The sequence below is a fragment of the Anastrepha ludens genome, chromosome 5 (genome assembly GCF_028408465.1).
Source record: "Anastrepha ludens isolate Willacy chromosome 5, idAnaLude1.1, whole genome shotgun sequence".
NCBI lineage: Eukaryota > Metazoa > Arthropoda > Insecta > Diptera > Tephritidae > Anastrepha > Anastrepha ludens.
The window spans coordinates 45925077-45937911 of record NC_071501.1 but is presented as its reverse complement, the minus strand read 5'-3'; the positions used below and the strand labels follow the sequence as shown (position 1 = coordinate 45937911).

Here is a 12835-nt window from a genome sequence, read left to right as displayed (position 1 = left end):
AATTGATACCCCCCAAGACATTATTCAGTAGGGTGGTTCGAATTCCAACAAATTTTTCAAATCAAATTCTAATAGTGCGGAAAAGTTGCTATGGAGTAACACAAGTATTTTGGTAAAAAAGAAATTGAAATCGGTTAATATCTTCTGTTCGCGCAACTCACTTAAAGTTTTGAAAATTTTGTCGAAAATAGTGCATTTTCTGAACTTTTTGAAAGTAAGATTTAATTGTTATTTTTTATTAATATTTTGTTACTTATGCTGTCAGATTGTTAGTTTTTTCATAATAATTAACTTTATGTTGTTTGAGACAATTATTTTTTAAGATCCAGTGGAGGTGAAAGAGTGAGACTGTGACTCTTGTACGCGATATTCAAAAGTCAAATAATATTGACTTTTACTGGCACTTTTTACGAATTATTACCAAGCTATATCACTTTCTTTATTTGTTATTCAGTAGTTGTAGTATATTTACTTTTGCTTAAAATGAGTGAAAAAACAAAAAAACCCCGGTTTCATATTTCTCGGAAAGATCATGTTTGTCCAATATTTGGCGCTCCTAAGGATTTTTCTTTAAGAAATCTGCCCTCTTATGCTGACGTTATTCTTTGTTGTTTTGAACAAAGATACGTAATGTCATCATCAACAGATTTACCTTCACAGAAAATTGCTTTTTCAGAAATAGCGAATGTGGTAGCTCAGAAAATTAAGATGCTTTATATGACAGCATCTATCCCTACAGTTTCTCAAACCAGGGTTGAACAAATGATCACTGCATATCATGCAAAATATTGGAAAAAAAGAAAGTCTTACAAAAGAGATAAAGAAAATCCTAAGTTTCAGAAAGCTCATGAAATATTCAAGACCGAAGCAGAGAAAATTTTTGACATTTCTTCATGCAAATGTCAGATGTCAAATGACTGTAACTGCGGTAAACCTTTGTCATTATGTATTTGTCCAAACCCTATTTCTATTGACTGTGGATGTGAAAAAGATCGTAAAATTCCTGTCATAGAACGTAAATTTCTTTTCGATCAAAGAACTGCCAGAGTCGGAAAGATTGGTTCTATAGATGTACTTGAAACTGCAAAACTTACTCGTCGAGCTGAAAGAAATGAAAAAAACGAAACATAAAATGACATCCTCTAGTACTTACACTTCTTCTGTTGACAATGCCAAAAGTTTTTCAGATGATTTGGATGACAACATTGAAGAGTTCGTTGAGAATCGTTCGCCTGAAGTACAAGAACATGTCAAAGATCCAACATTCGCTCTCAGCCCATCAACATCATACCTTCAAAAGCCTTCTACCTCACAAATGCGCATTAATCTTCCTGAAACTGCAGTAATTAGTGACCGATTTGGTGTTTCGGAAAGAGCAACCGCTGCAATTGCGACGTCAGTTCTGAAAGACCTACAAATCGTTACTGATACAGACTTGACTTTTGTTATAGATAAAAATAAAATCAGAAGGGAGAAATCTAAAATCAGAAAAGCCTTGCAACAGGAACCTAAAACTATGTCCGAAGCCCTTACATCCCTTTATTTTGATGGGAGAAAAGATGAGACCTTATACTAGGAGGAAGTAGGCTCCAAGCGTTATCGCAAAACACGCAAGGAAGAACATGTCTCTATTATAATGGAACCTGGTTCTCAATATATAACTCATGTAACGCCTATTTCTGGTACAAGCAAAGGTATCACTGAAAGTATGATATCTCACTTAAATGAAATGGAATTTGATTTTAGTGAACTTCTCCTAGTTGGTTGTGATGGCACAGCAACTAATACAGGCTGGAGAGGTGGTATTATTAGGCGTATTGAATTATACTTGAACAGACCAATTCAGTGGAATATATGCTTGCTTCATGCAAATGAATTACCTTTGCGACACGTATTTCAACATTTTGATGGAAAAACAAGTGGACCGAATTCATTTTCAGGTACAATCGGAAAACAACTTCAGGGCGTTGAACACTTGCCTGTTGTTAATTTCAATAAAATTGAGTGTGATTTAGTACAAGTCACATGCAGAGACAATTTGAGTAAAGATCAAAAATATCTTTACGACATTGGGCAAGCTATTCATTTAGGTAATTGTTCATCTGATCTGTCTCTGCGAGATCCAGGAAAACTCTCCCACGCCCGTTGGCTCACTCTAGGAAACAGAACGTTGAGATTATACATATCAAGTGAAGAGCCTTCTGAAAACTTAGTTCACATAGTTACATTTATAAAGAAAGTGTATTTACCTATGTGGTTTCAAATAAAACTGAACGATTCAATTGCAGATGGTGCGAGACATGTCTTCACTATGATTAAAAATTCTCGGTACTTACCAGAACATCTTCTGAGAGTAGTTGATCCTGTGATACAACACAATGCTTATTTCGCGCATCCCGAAAATTTGCTTTTATCTATGGTCACAGATGAAAATCGGAATGTACGTAAGATTGGGGTACAAAGGATTTTAAAAGCCAGAGAGACAACTTCTACTGCGAAGAATTCGGTGCACTCATTCATTTTGCCAAAACTGAACTTTAATGCCACTAATTACTATGAAATGATCGACTGGTCTTCTACAATACTATCACCTCCTCCAGTACTAAGAAATGTCTTAAATGCAGATCTGTTATCTTCCATTGATAACCAACCATCTATCTCTCAATGGAACTTGTCAAGCTTTCCATGCCACACTCAAGCGGTAGAGCGAACTGTTAAGCTTGTCACTGAAGCGTCGAACAAGGTATGTGGTTATCAAAATAGGGATGGTCACATACGGTCAACTTTATTTTCTCGTTCTAGTTTGCCTAAATTTGATCACAAATCCCAGTTTGTAATTAACGCATAAAGAGAGTTCACTGTACAAATCTTCACGATCGTAAATTTTTTTAATGATAGTAGCAAACAAAAAATTAAAAAAAACAAAAAACAAATATTTAAAAAAACAAAAAAAACATAAAATATTAAAAAAAACAAAAAAAATTATAAAATATAAAAAAAAACAAAAAAAACATAAAATATTAAAAAAAAACAAAAAAAAAAAGTGGGATCAGATTTTTCACCACGTCCTCGTCGTTGATCCTGGGGAAAGCTAAGCGTGAAAAGCCTTATAGAATGCATGAATAAACTGTTTAAATACAAACTAATCCTTATAAATAATTAAATTTAAACATAATAATAAGTAAAACTTTGGAAAACGACATTTAAAACATAATTCTAAAAAAATTTTTCGACAAAATTTTCAAAACTTTAAGTGAGTTGCGCGAACAGAAGATATTAACCGATTTCAATTTTTTTTTTACCAAAATACTTGTGTTACTCCATAGCAACTTTTCCGCACTACTAGAATTTGATTTGAAAAATTTGTTGGAATTCGAACCACCCTATTATTCAGTACTCGATCTACGGAATTCGTGCAATAAATTTATTAAATTTTCTACTGACTAAATGTACGTCCAAAAAATAGTTTTTTTCAAAACCAATCATTTGTCAAGATAAAATTATGTATTCAAAATGGTTTTCAAACAAAAATATTTCCGATCATGCCTCGACGGCATTTATTTGAGACAGAAGTCGCTCGTCTACTAGACGTCTACTAGGTGGGCACTTTGCAGTAACAGTAAAAATGCAGTAAATATAATATAATATTTTACTGATATTGCAATTTAATTTTCATTACCAGTAAACTTTTACTGATTACTGAAAAAAATTTGCAGTAAAAATATTTTTTTACTGATTACTGAAAAAAATTGCAGTAAAAATACTGTTAATATAATTTGATTTGCTATTAGCTATTAGCCTTTCTTAACACAAGCATTTCAAAATTTGCATCGCTGAGTTTTTGCCTTCTGGACCGATTTACAATTCCAGCGAATGAAAACAACCGTTCTGCAGGTGCAGATGACGGTAATGGGGTATTATATTTTAAAAATACGTTATTTGTTATTTAGGAAAATAAGAGAAACCAAAAAAAAGAAAGAATTATTGAGTACATAAATGATTGAATTTCGTGATGAGAGTGTATTACATTTTGACTTCCCATAAACAGTAAATATTATACTGATAATGCAAATCAAATTATATTATCAGTAATTTTGCTGCAATTTTTTTCAGTAATCAGTAAAAAAATATTTTGACTGCAATTTTTTTCAGTAATCAGTAAAAAAATATTTTTACTGCAAATTTTTTTCAGTAATCAGTCAAAGTTAACTGGTAATGCAAATTAAACTTCATTGTCAGTAAAATTTTACTGATTACTGCTATTTGTAATGCAGTAAATTTATAATGCAGTGTGCCCACCTTGGTGGAACAAAGATACTCGTATCGGGATATCGGCAACAGACTGGGCGTTAGCCCATCAGTGGTGTCTCGTGCCTATACGCGTTTTTCGGAAACCAGTGGGTACGGACGACAAGCAGGACAAGATCGACGTCGGGTGACGACTCCACGAGACGATCGGGCAATCGTTAGACGTGCTCATCGAGAACCGGGTGTTCCTGCAAACGTTATTGCTCAGGCTTTTGCAAACCGTCGACATCAACAACATCAGCGGCAGCGTCGACGACCCCGTAACATCGCTCGCTATACGGTGCTGAACCGCCTCCATGCGAGCGGTTTGCGAGCTAGAAATCCTGTCCGTGTGCCGATGTTGGCAATGGTATAACGTTTTACTTTCCGATGAGTCTCGATTTTGCCTGCATGGTAATAACCGAAGAAATCGAGTTCGGTGTCGTCGGGGAAAGCGTTCTGTACAAAGCTTCACTCAGCCTGTTGTTTAATGGAGGATCAGTCATGGTTTGGGCCGGAATCGAACTCGTTTGGGACATCGTGGGGCGTCGATTGCGCCGAGAATACAAAAAGGTTTGTTTGTGATGTGCAGCAAATTTTCGTGTTTACAGACGTTCCTCACATGCTGAAACTACTGCGTAATCACATTCTGGACCAAGGTTCATGCTAAAAGGAAAGCTGTAAAGAAACAAATAATTTTTGGTTTATTGTCATACACCTCCAAAGATTTGACAATAACTCATAAAATTTCAGCAAGAAAGTGTGGAAAGTAGTAAGGTTTACATACATATTTTTATATGTAAAATGAATTTATATGTAAAATTATATCAGGTCTAGACTAAGGACTGGTTTCATGTGACGAACGTCAGGATACCACGTGTTGACTCAAGAACACGCTGCCACGCATACGGCCAAGCGATTATCGAGCAAGTTCAGATATTAGATGGCATTGCAGAAATGGTGAAAAACATGGTGGAAGATAGGAAGAAATACTTTACTGCCATTTAAAAAGGGTAAACCTAACATATTTATGCCAGTACCTAAAATAAATAAAATATTACATATTTATTTCACTCTGCAGCAAATTTTGCATAATAATTACATACGCATAATTACTTCCAGGTATCACGCAGTCGATCAGTGCGCTGAAGTTGTTGTACGAAAGAGTTCAAAGCCGATACAAAATAAGGTACATTTTGACATACCATTTGAACCAGGATGTGCTGGGAAATTTAATTGGAATCATTCAAGTCAAAGGTGGCTTGCATGATCACCCGGACCAACAAGAGTTCAAGTGTCGTCTTCGAGGATACTTACTTGGACGAAATGAAGGTGTGATAACAAATGCAACAAATGTGGAAGAAGATGCTACATCAAATCTGGAAATGTTGTTGCTGTTTATGCTGACTTACAGGTAATAATATTTGGTTTTTCACATATAACATATTAATTAATTTTTACTTCTACAGGTTTAATGCTGAAAAACATTATTTGCGAGCAATGACCGATCGATGTAAAGTCAGCAGAGTTTCATGACCTCGAATGTGATGGTCTTGAAAACTTCGCTGGGTATATATGAAGACGATATGACCAGCAATTCCCTCAAAGATGCAGACGATTCCTGGGTAAATCACCTACATAAATGAAAGTAAACCTAGCAGCAGTACGGTGGAGCACATACCTACATACATAAGTAGTCTAGAGTCAGCTTTCAGAGCAATGAATGAAGATGACCGACTCATTACAAATGATTTTGTCGAACAAGCTTTTGATAAAAATTACGACATAAAAATGAAAATATTTTTTAGTACAATAATGTTTCTTATAATAAAAAAACTTAATAAAGAACTTATTGAAAACACCTGCACAAGAAAAAGAAAATATACAAAAATACAATACTAACCTATACAGTCACTCACATTCAAAGTCGGGCAGATGCATACGAAAACTTCTAGTCATAATATCTACGTTTTGATGAAAGAAAACACGTTCTACCTTTTTCTGTTTTTTCACAAAAAGTGTTTTATTTAAAAGCAACAAAAAAAATATATTCCAAAGTCTCTTATAAAATATACACGAAGGCTTAACTTAAATAAGGTCACTTTTCAGACTCACATTCAAAGTCGGGCACGACATAAAAAATCGAAAAAATTTGTACACAACGCAAAATTAATACTTCGTTGCTCCACCTTTTTGCTTTTCAACAGCTTGTAGCCGGCTTGGCATCGATTCCACTAACTTTTTGCAAACATCAGGGCTTATTTTATTCCATTCTTCCTGCAGAGCAATTTTCAAGAGTTGAATTGATGTACACTGCCTTTCCTGCATCCGGCGACCTAATTCGTCCCACAAATGCTCAATGGCATTGAGGTCGGGACTTTGTGCAGGGGTTTTTATTACCTTTGGACAGCTATATAACAACCAGCTCTTGACGTCATATGCGGAATGTTTGGGATCATTGTCCTGGTAGAATTGAAAATTACTTTCGATGCCTAGTTTTCTCACGCTTTCTTTCAAATTTTGTTTCAAAATTGTTAAATAAACGTGTTTATTCATTATTCCATCAATGAAATGCAATTTTCCAACTCCTGACGCCGCCATGCATCCCCAAACCATTACAGATCCACCACCGAGTTTAACCGTTTTTCTTAAATTCTTGCCTTCCAGCTCTTTGTTTGGTTTGCGCCACACTTTACCCCTTCCATCACATCCAAATAAATTAAATTTACTTTCGTCAGTAAATAATACCTAAAGAATGAAAATTAAAACCATGAAATTGTTATTTTTTCCCCCACTTCCAGTGCTCCAAAAATCGAAATCCTTAGCCATATATTGGCGAGCAAAAACAAGCCGGTCATTCTGGGTTTTCTTGCTTATTAGGGGCTTCTTCCGCGCAACTCGGCCGTGAAAATCATTTTTTCGAAGAAGTCTTCTTATTGTTTCGGGATTTACCTCTACCCCAGAAGCGTTTTTAACCATCGCAGTTTATTTTGGGGCAGAAATGAAGGAATTTTTCTTCACTTCCCTTAGCACCATGCTCTCATCTTTGGAGGAAAGCTTCTTTGGACGGGTTCCACGATGCTTATTTGCAATGAAACCATTTTCATTGTATCTAGCAATAATATCGTGCACTGTTGACTTACTTTTTTGTATCAATTTCGATATTTCTCGCTCAGATTTTCCGTCTAAGTGCAGTTGAATTGCTATTTTGCGTTCCTCCAATGTAGACTGTTTAACAATACGCGGCATTTTGCAAAATACTTTTATAAACTCACCCAATGATTGACAAGGCAATAATGAACAATAACTTTTAATACAAATATAGAAAATTTAGAAATAACGGTATGCATATTTGCAAAACATGGTTTGCCCGACTTTAAATGTGAGACAGAGAAGTGGCCTTTTTCAGTTTTTTATACATTAACATTTTATAAAGCAACTTGGAATATATTTTTTTTGTTGTTTTTAAATAAAACAATTTTTGTGAAAAAACAGAAAAAGGTAGAACGTGTTTTCTTTCATCAAAACATAGATATTATGACTAGAAGTTTTCGCATGCATCTGCCCGACTTTAAATGTGACTGACTGTATGTGCCGTTCATCCACAAAAAGGACAATAGATAATTGGGCTATTTTGAGGGTCTGCAAGTGTTAAACAAAATGGCGAAATTTCTTAATATTATTACGAATTTTCTTAGAATAAAATTTAAAGAAATCTCTTACAATAACTCTCTGAGTTCGAACAGAAACAAATGGCAAGACACTAGCTTGACTTCACTTCTAAATTTACACGTTCAGCTTAAGACTGAATACTCTATTACTTTTCGTGTATTCGCTTACAAGTTAAATTTCCAATTAAATCCCATACGCATGCACCTCGGCGTACATATATACATACATACATATTTTTTTATCACCTTGAAGCTTGTCACTCCATCTGATGTTAAGATGTCATATTTCATTAAGGTATTTCGGACGGACTTTATTAAGTGACAATAATCGTACATGCAAAAAATCTTTGTGTCTTCGTGCAGGAAAAAGGGGCACTTCTCAGAAATTCCTAAAGTGTTAAAGATACTAGTGTTGGAGGTCCCTTGACCGCAACTATACCTTTCAAATTTAACCCCATTTTTTTTAGTTATGCGATATTTTTCCCAAAATGGACAACGGATGGAAATGGATATAATACGAAAACACGTATTTCCATTTGGAGCACAATCCCTTTACCATAGAAGATGAACATTTATTCCCAATTTTATTTTCGCCTTGGCCTTCCCCATGGTCTACGAACCCATCGATAACATCTTTAGCTTTATTATAGCTCAAGCCTGATTTGATGATGATTTCATCGAATAATAGAACGCTTATGCGTTCGGTGTCGGACATAGTTGAAACAATTCTCTCTAAATTATTTAAGACATTGGCATCGAGCCACGGAACAACATATTTGATGGGGCGCCAACGCGAAAGAGACGACTTATGGGGCAAAGCAAAACCTAGATCGTCACGCATAAACGCATATGCTTTGGAGGACATAAAATTAATATTTTGAACCAATATCTATTCCTCTCACTATATCGATTTTTCATTTCAGCATCACTGCTTGAGTTCCGCAAGTACTGCACGACTACACAAATATTTATATTTTTGCTGCAGCTTCTAATTCCTCAATTCTTTTCTTAAATTTAATTTCGTTGCTCCGATAAAACCGAGCAGCCTGAGCAAACCGTTCGCGACTGCTAGTGATTCCTAAGTCCTCACAGATGTTTTTGTTTTTGGGAACCTGCCTTGTTTCCTCTAGCATGGAATATTGTGCGAATTCTTCTAATGTAAAATGGTCTCCTACACCTACTGTACGATTTACGTATGTATACTTTGGCAACGGACGGGCAAACCCCATCAGATACAGTACAAGGTGAGCGACTTCTACTAACTGGCTCTAATCTTAAAGAAGGAACAGCCCCATCTAAAACTTTAAATCTAGTTACTTAGTCTTGATTAAAGTGGCGCTTACAAACATATAGCCTATCTGTGTCTATTGGTTGTACGTTGCAAGCCAGGGCCCAACTATTTCGAGCCTCTCCGCGCCGAGGAAAGGCGTACAATGTGTGACGCTTTTCTTCGAAACAGCCTCCCATGCAACAGCTCCATTGTTTCTTTGGAATTGTACAACTGTACATAGAGTCATCATCATGCCCTATTTAATAAATAAATTTTATCATTGAATCATAATTCTGAAACGAATCATACGGCTCAAAATGTTTAATACAAACATTTGGGTGGAAGATTCTCGGTCCTGGCAATGTGCAAATTCTGCCTCCATTTTTCCGCTTGGATAGTCTCCTGTGGGAAGGAAAATAGCTTCACATCACTATTTTTTAAATTACACCCGCACGGACGAACGGTCTGCTGATTTTTAATTATGGAAATGTTTCAAGAAATTTATAAGCTCGAGAACAATTGAAAATCACGCGACGCCAATCAAAAAATTTTCTCAAACTAAAGTTCATTTGATTTCTTTTAGTACTTACGTGTGACAGTTATTTATAATTGTAACTCTTGTAAAAATAAATAAATAAATAAAATTTCATAGTTACGCAATAATTTGTAGCCTCCACCAAGGCTGACAGAAAATCACTTTTCCAGTAGCTTGCAAGTAACGTACATTTTTAGTGTGTCCTGCAACCCGCTACTATTCGCCACTATTGCAAATTAATGCTCAAGAGAAAGGCATGATGATGGTAAATAGTGTGACTGAACTATTCACCGCTAGGGCAGACTGTGTCTTGGCTGTTGGTGGATCATATCTTGGCTGAGAAGTGGCTCATGTAACGTTATAATTATTTTTTGATGAAAAAAAGACAAATAAGGAAATGCAAAGAATTTGTCAATATCAAACTGAATTTAAAGGAAGCAATCGGTGATTCGTTGACGGCGTAAGTGCGATGACTGCTCATTGAATTTGCGCGTCATTTTATTTTGCGTCAATAGCAAAAAAATAACACTCTTTTTGTTTATCTTTGACTTCTTCTTTGTACTGATTCATATTTATTCACAGCATTTAAAGGGAATTAATAAAAAAAACTTACAATTTTTTGGAAAAATTACTACATACATAGGTTACAAAAACAAATAACAAACTATTTCCACACTGTTAGGTTAGGTTGGAGCAGATGTCCACACACTCAGGCTCATGGCCCATTGTGATGCCGCGTGGGGAACTAGCCCTTATCCCTCCTTAAACTAATGTGTACTTTTCAAAGATTTCGACAAAGCCTTCATTAAAGTATTGTCCACCCAAAATGGCGAGTCTATGTCTGGATATAGAGCAGAACAGTGGCACAGAAGGTGCGGAATCATCTCTTCCTCGTCCTCATCTATACAACTTCTGCAGGAGTCACGTGTTTGCATTCTCATTCTTTGGGCGTGCCTACCGATTAGGCAGCGCCCCGTAATAACTAAAATCAGTGTGTTAAGACTGTGCTTATCTCTTCTTAGTAGAAGTTCCGTGCCTTTAGCATTGAGAGTCGGCCAGCGATTTTGCAACTGGCTTCATTACGCTATCTTTCATTCGCTACTCTTACAATTTCCTCGCGAATACATATATACATATGTATGTATGTATTTAGCTCGTCGAAACTTAAGAACAATTATATTAAAGGTATCTCACAATAAAATAATGAAAAACCAAAAACTACGCTTTATAAGTGTATTTTATTGCTTCGATCAGTTTTACAAATGGGTCCTCATGCTTTTTATTTACAGATTTTCTCCACAAAAATTCGACCATAATATCTGTAAAACAAACGGTGGTTGTAGTTTTCTTTATGGGAAAAATCTCTTCACTACGTGCCATTGGGACTCAATTCTTTGCGTGTGAGTACCATCTTCGGGGTCGCTGTGGTTTACTTTGTTGTGCTCGTACCCATAATTAGCCAAGCAGTCATACGCTCTCCAGAAGTCTGTATGTATTATAGAGCCTTCTTTGACGTGCTTTCTAATTAAAGGTATGAGCACATCCGCGGAACGTACATACATATGTTGTCTGTACACACTTCTAGGCGGAGATCCTCGCTATCATCCTCAATAATGCCAAGGACCGAGCGGCTCGCCACTCTTCTTCCTAACTTTAAACATACTTATAAAAAAAGTGCATACTTTATTACAAATTCATATACCTTATTATCTTTATTATACTTCCGCTTGCCAAATTTACTTTCGTCAATTTGTACTTCTTTTCCTGAACCCCCAATCCTACCCACCGACTCCTGCCTGTCAATCTGGTATAAACTTACCGCCTCACGGCAGTAATTATACCAGTCGCAAATGGTGGCTGTCGATAAACACGATCCTTCCAAATAATTTTCAAAGCGGACGTTTTCGTGCGACCACCGGTGCGCATATGCATACATAAGATAAAAAATGTGTGGCAGCGATATCTTGCATTGCTCGAACCACATTTCAGTAGCTCTGGACACTCCTGATTTCCTCTTGCACTCTCCCTTAGTGCACCTAAAGGTACCCAAAGAATCGTTCCCTCTAACTTGTAGTTTCATTTGGGTCCTGTGCGTGCGACAGAGCCTGGAACGCAACACAAGGTCGTTTTCCTTCGCAAATGCCACACATTTTTCCGTTGTGTCCGGTCTTTGTATTATTTTCGAAAAATTCCACATGGACTTTATTTCCAACGCCGTCAGACTATTTGGCAAAGCAGTATCAGAGAACGTTAAATATAGAGAAGTCTCAATGACAGGAACGTATGGAATTTCGAGGGGTACTCGTTTTGCGCGCGTGGTATACCACAGCCACATTTTTCACCAAAAGTTAACAGTAAGGGGCTGATTCTGTAAATTTAGCAGCAGTCGATAAGAATTTGTTGGTGATTAGAAGCAAAGAATGTTAGGTAGCTTTTTAATATGACCTATATATTTGAATTTTTCCAAATCATCCAAAATTATATACATATGTTATGTCTGTCTGTCTGGCGTCTGTAAAACGTTGTTGACCCCTTCAACTGAATCAAATTCCTCTATAGAAAACGATTCATTACCAGGTGTACAGGAAGATGGCATATGCAAATGTAAATTTGTGAATTTATATACATTTGCGCATATGTATGTACCACTATGTCTTGAACCACTTTCCAAATAGTTTAAAAATGCACTAGAAAAACTCCGTTTTCGAGTATCAGCAAACACAATCTTGTTAATCAGCATTGGTTGTGCTGTGGCCCCTCCTTTTGTCATTGATGCTGAAGCCAATTTAGAAATGTATTTGAAATGAATTGGAGTGAACATTTCGTCCTTATTCAACTTTTTTGTGAAAACGGCATCCAATTCTTTTCGTGTATTCCATTCACTTTGGTTTCCATTCAAAATTCCAAAATCTTCAGTAGAAGTTCCAAACATTGCGTGAAAAACAATTTGCGATAATTTTGTTGTGCCAATATCAGCTTTTTTTGACCATTTAAATTTCAAAAAAGTACTGTTATAAAATTTAAATCCCTTTATTCCAGAAAAATCAACTTCTTTTCCGGGAGTCCAAGCTT

General features: G+C 36.1%; 1 protein-coding gene across 1 annotated transcript; it reads left to right on the top strand.

Annotated features, from left to right (window-relative positions):
* The first annotated feature begins 2409 nt into the window (after positions 1–2409).
* LOC128863413 (uncharacterized) lies at positions 2410–2900 on the top strand. The gene is made up of 2 exons (XM_054102547.1): positions 2410–2743; positions 2803–2900. The coding sequence occupies exons 1-2, from the start codon at positions 2417–2419 to the stop codon at positions 2809–2811; spliced, it is 336 nt and encodes a 111-aa protein (XP_053958522.1). The 5' UTR covers positions 2410–2416; the 3' UTR covers positions 2812–2900.
* Positions 2901–12835: the final 9935 nt, after the last annotated feature.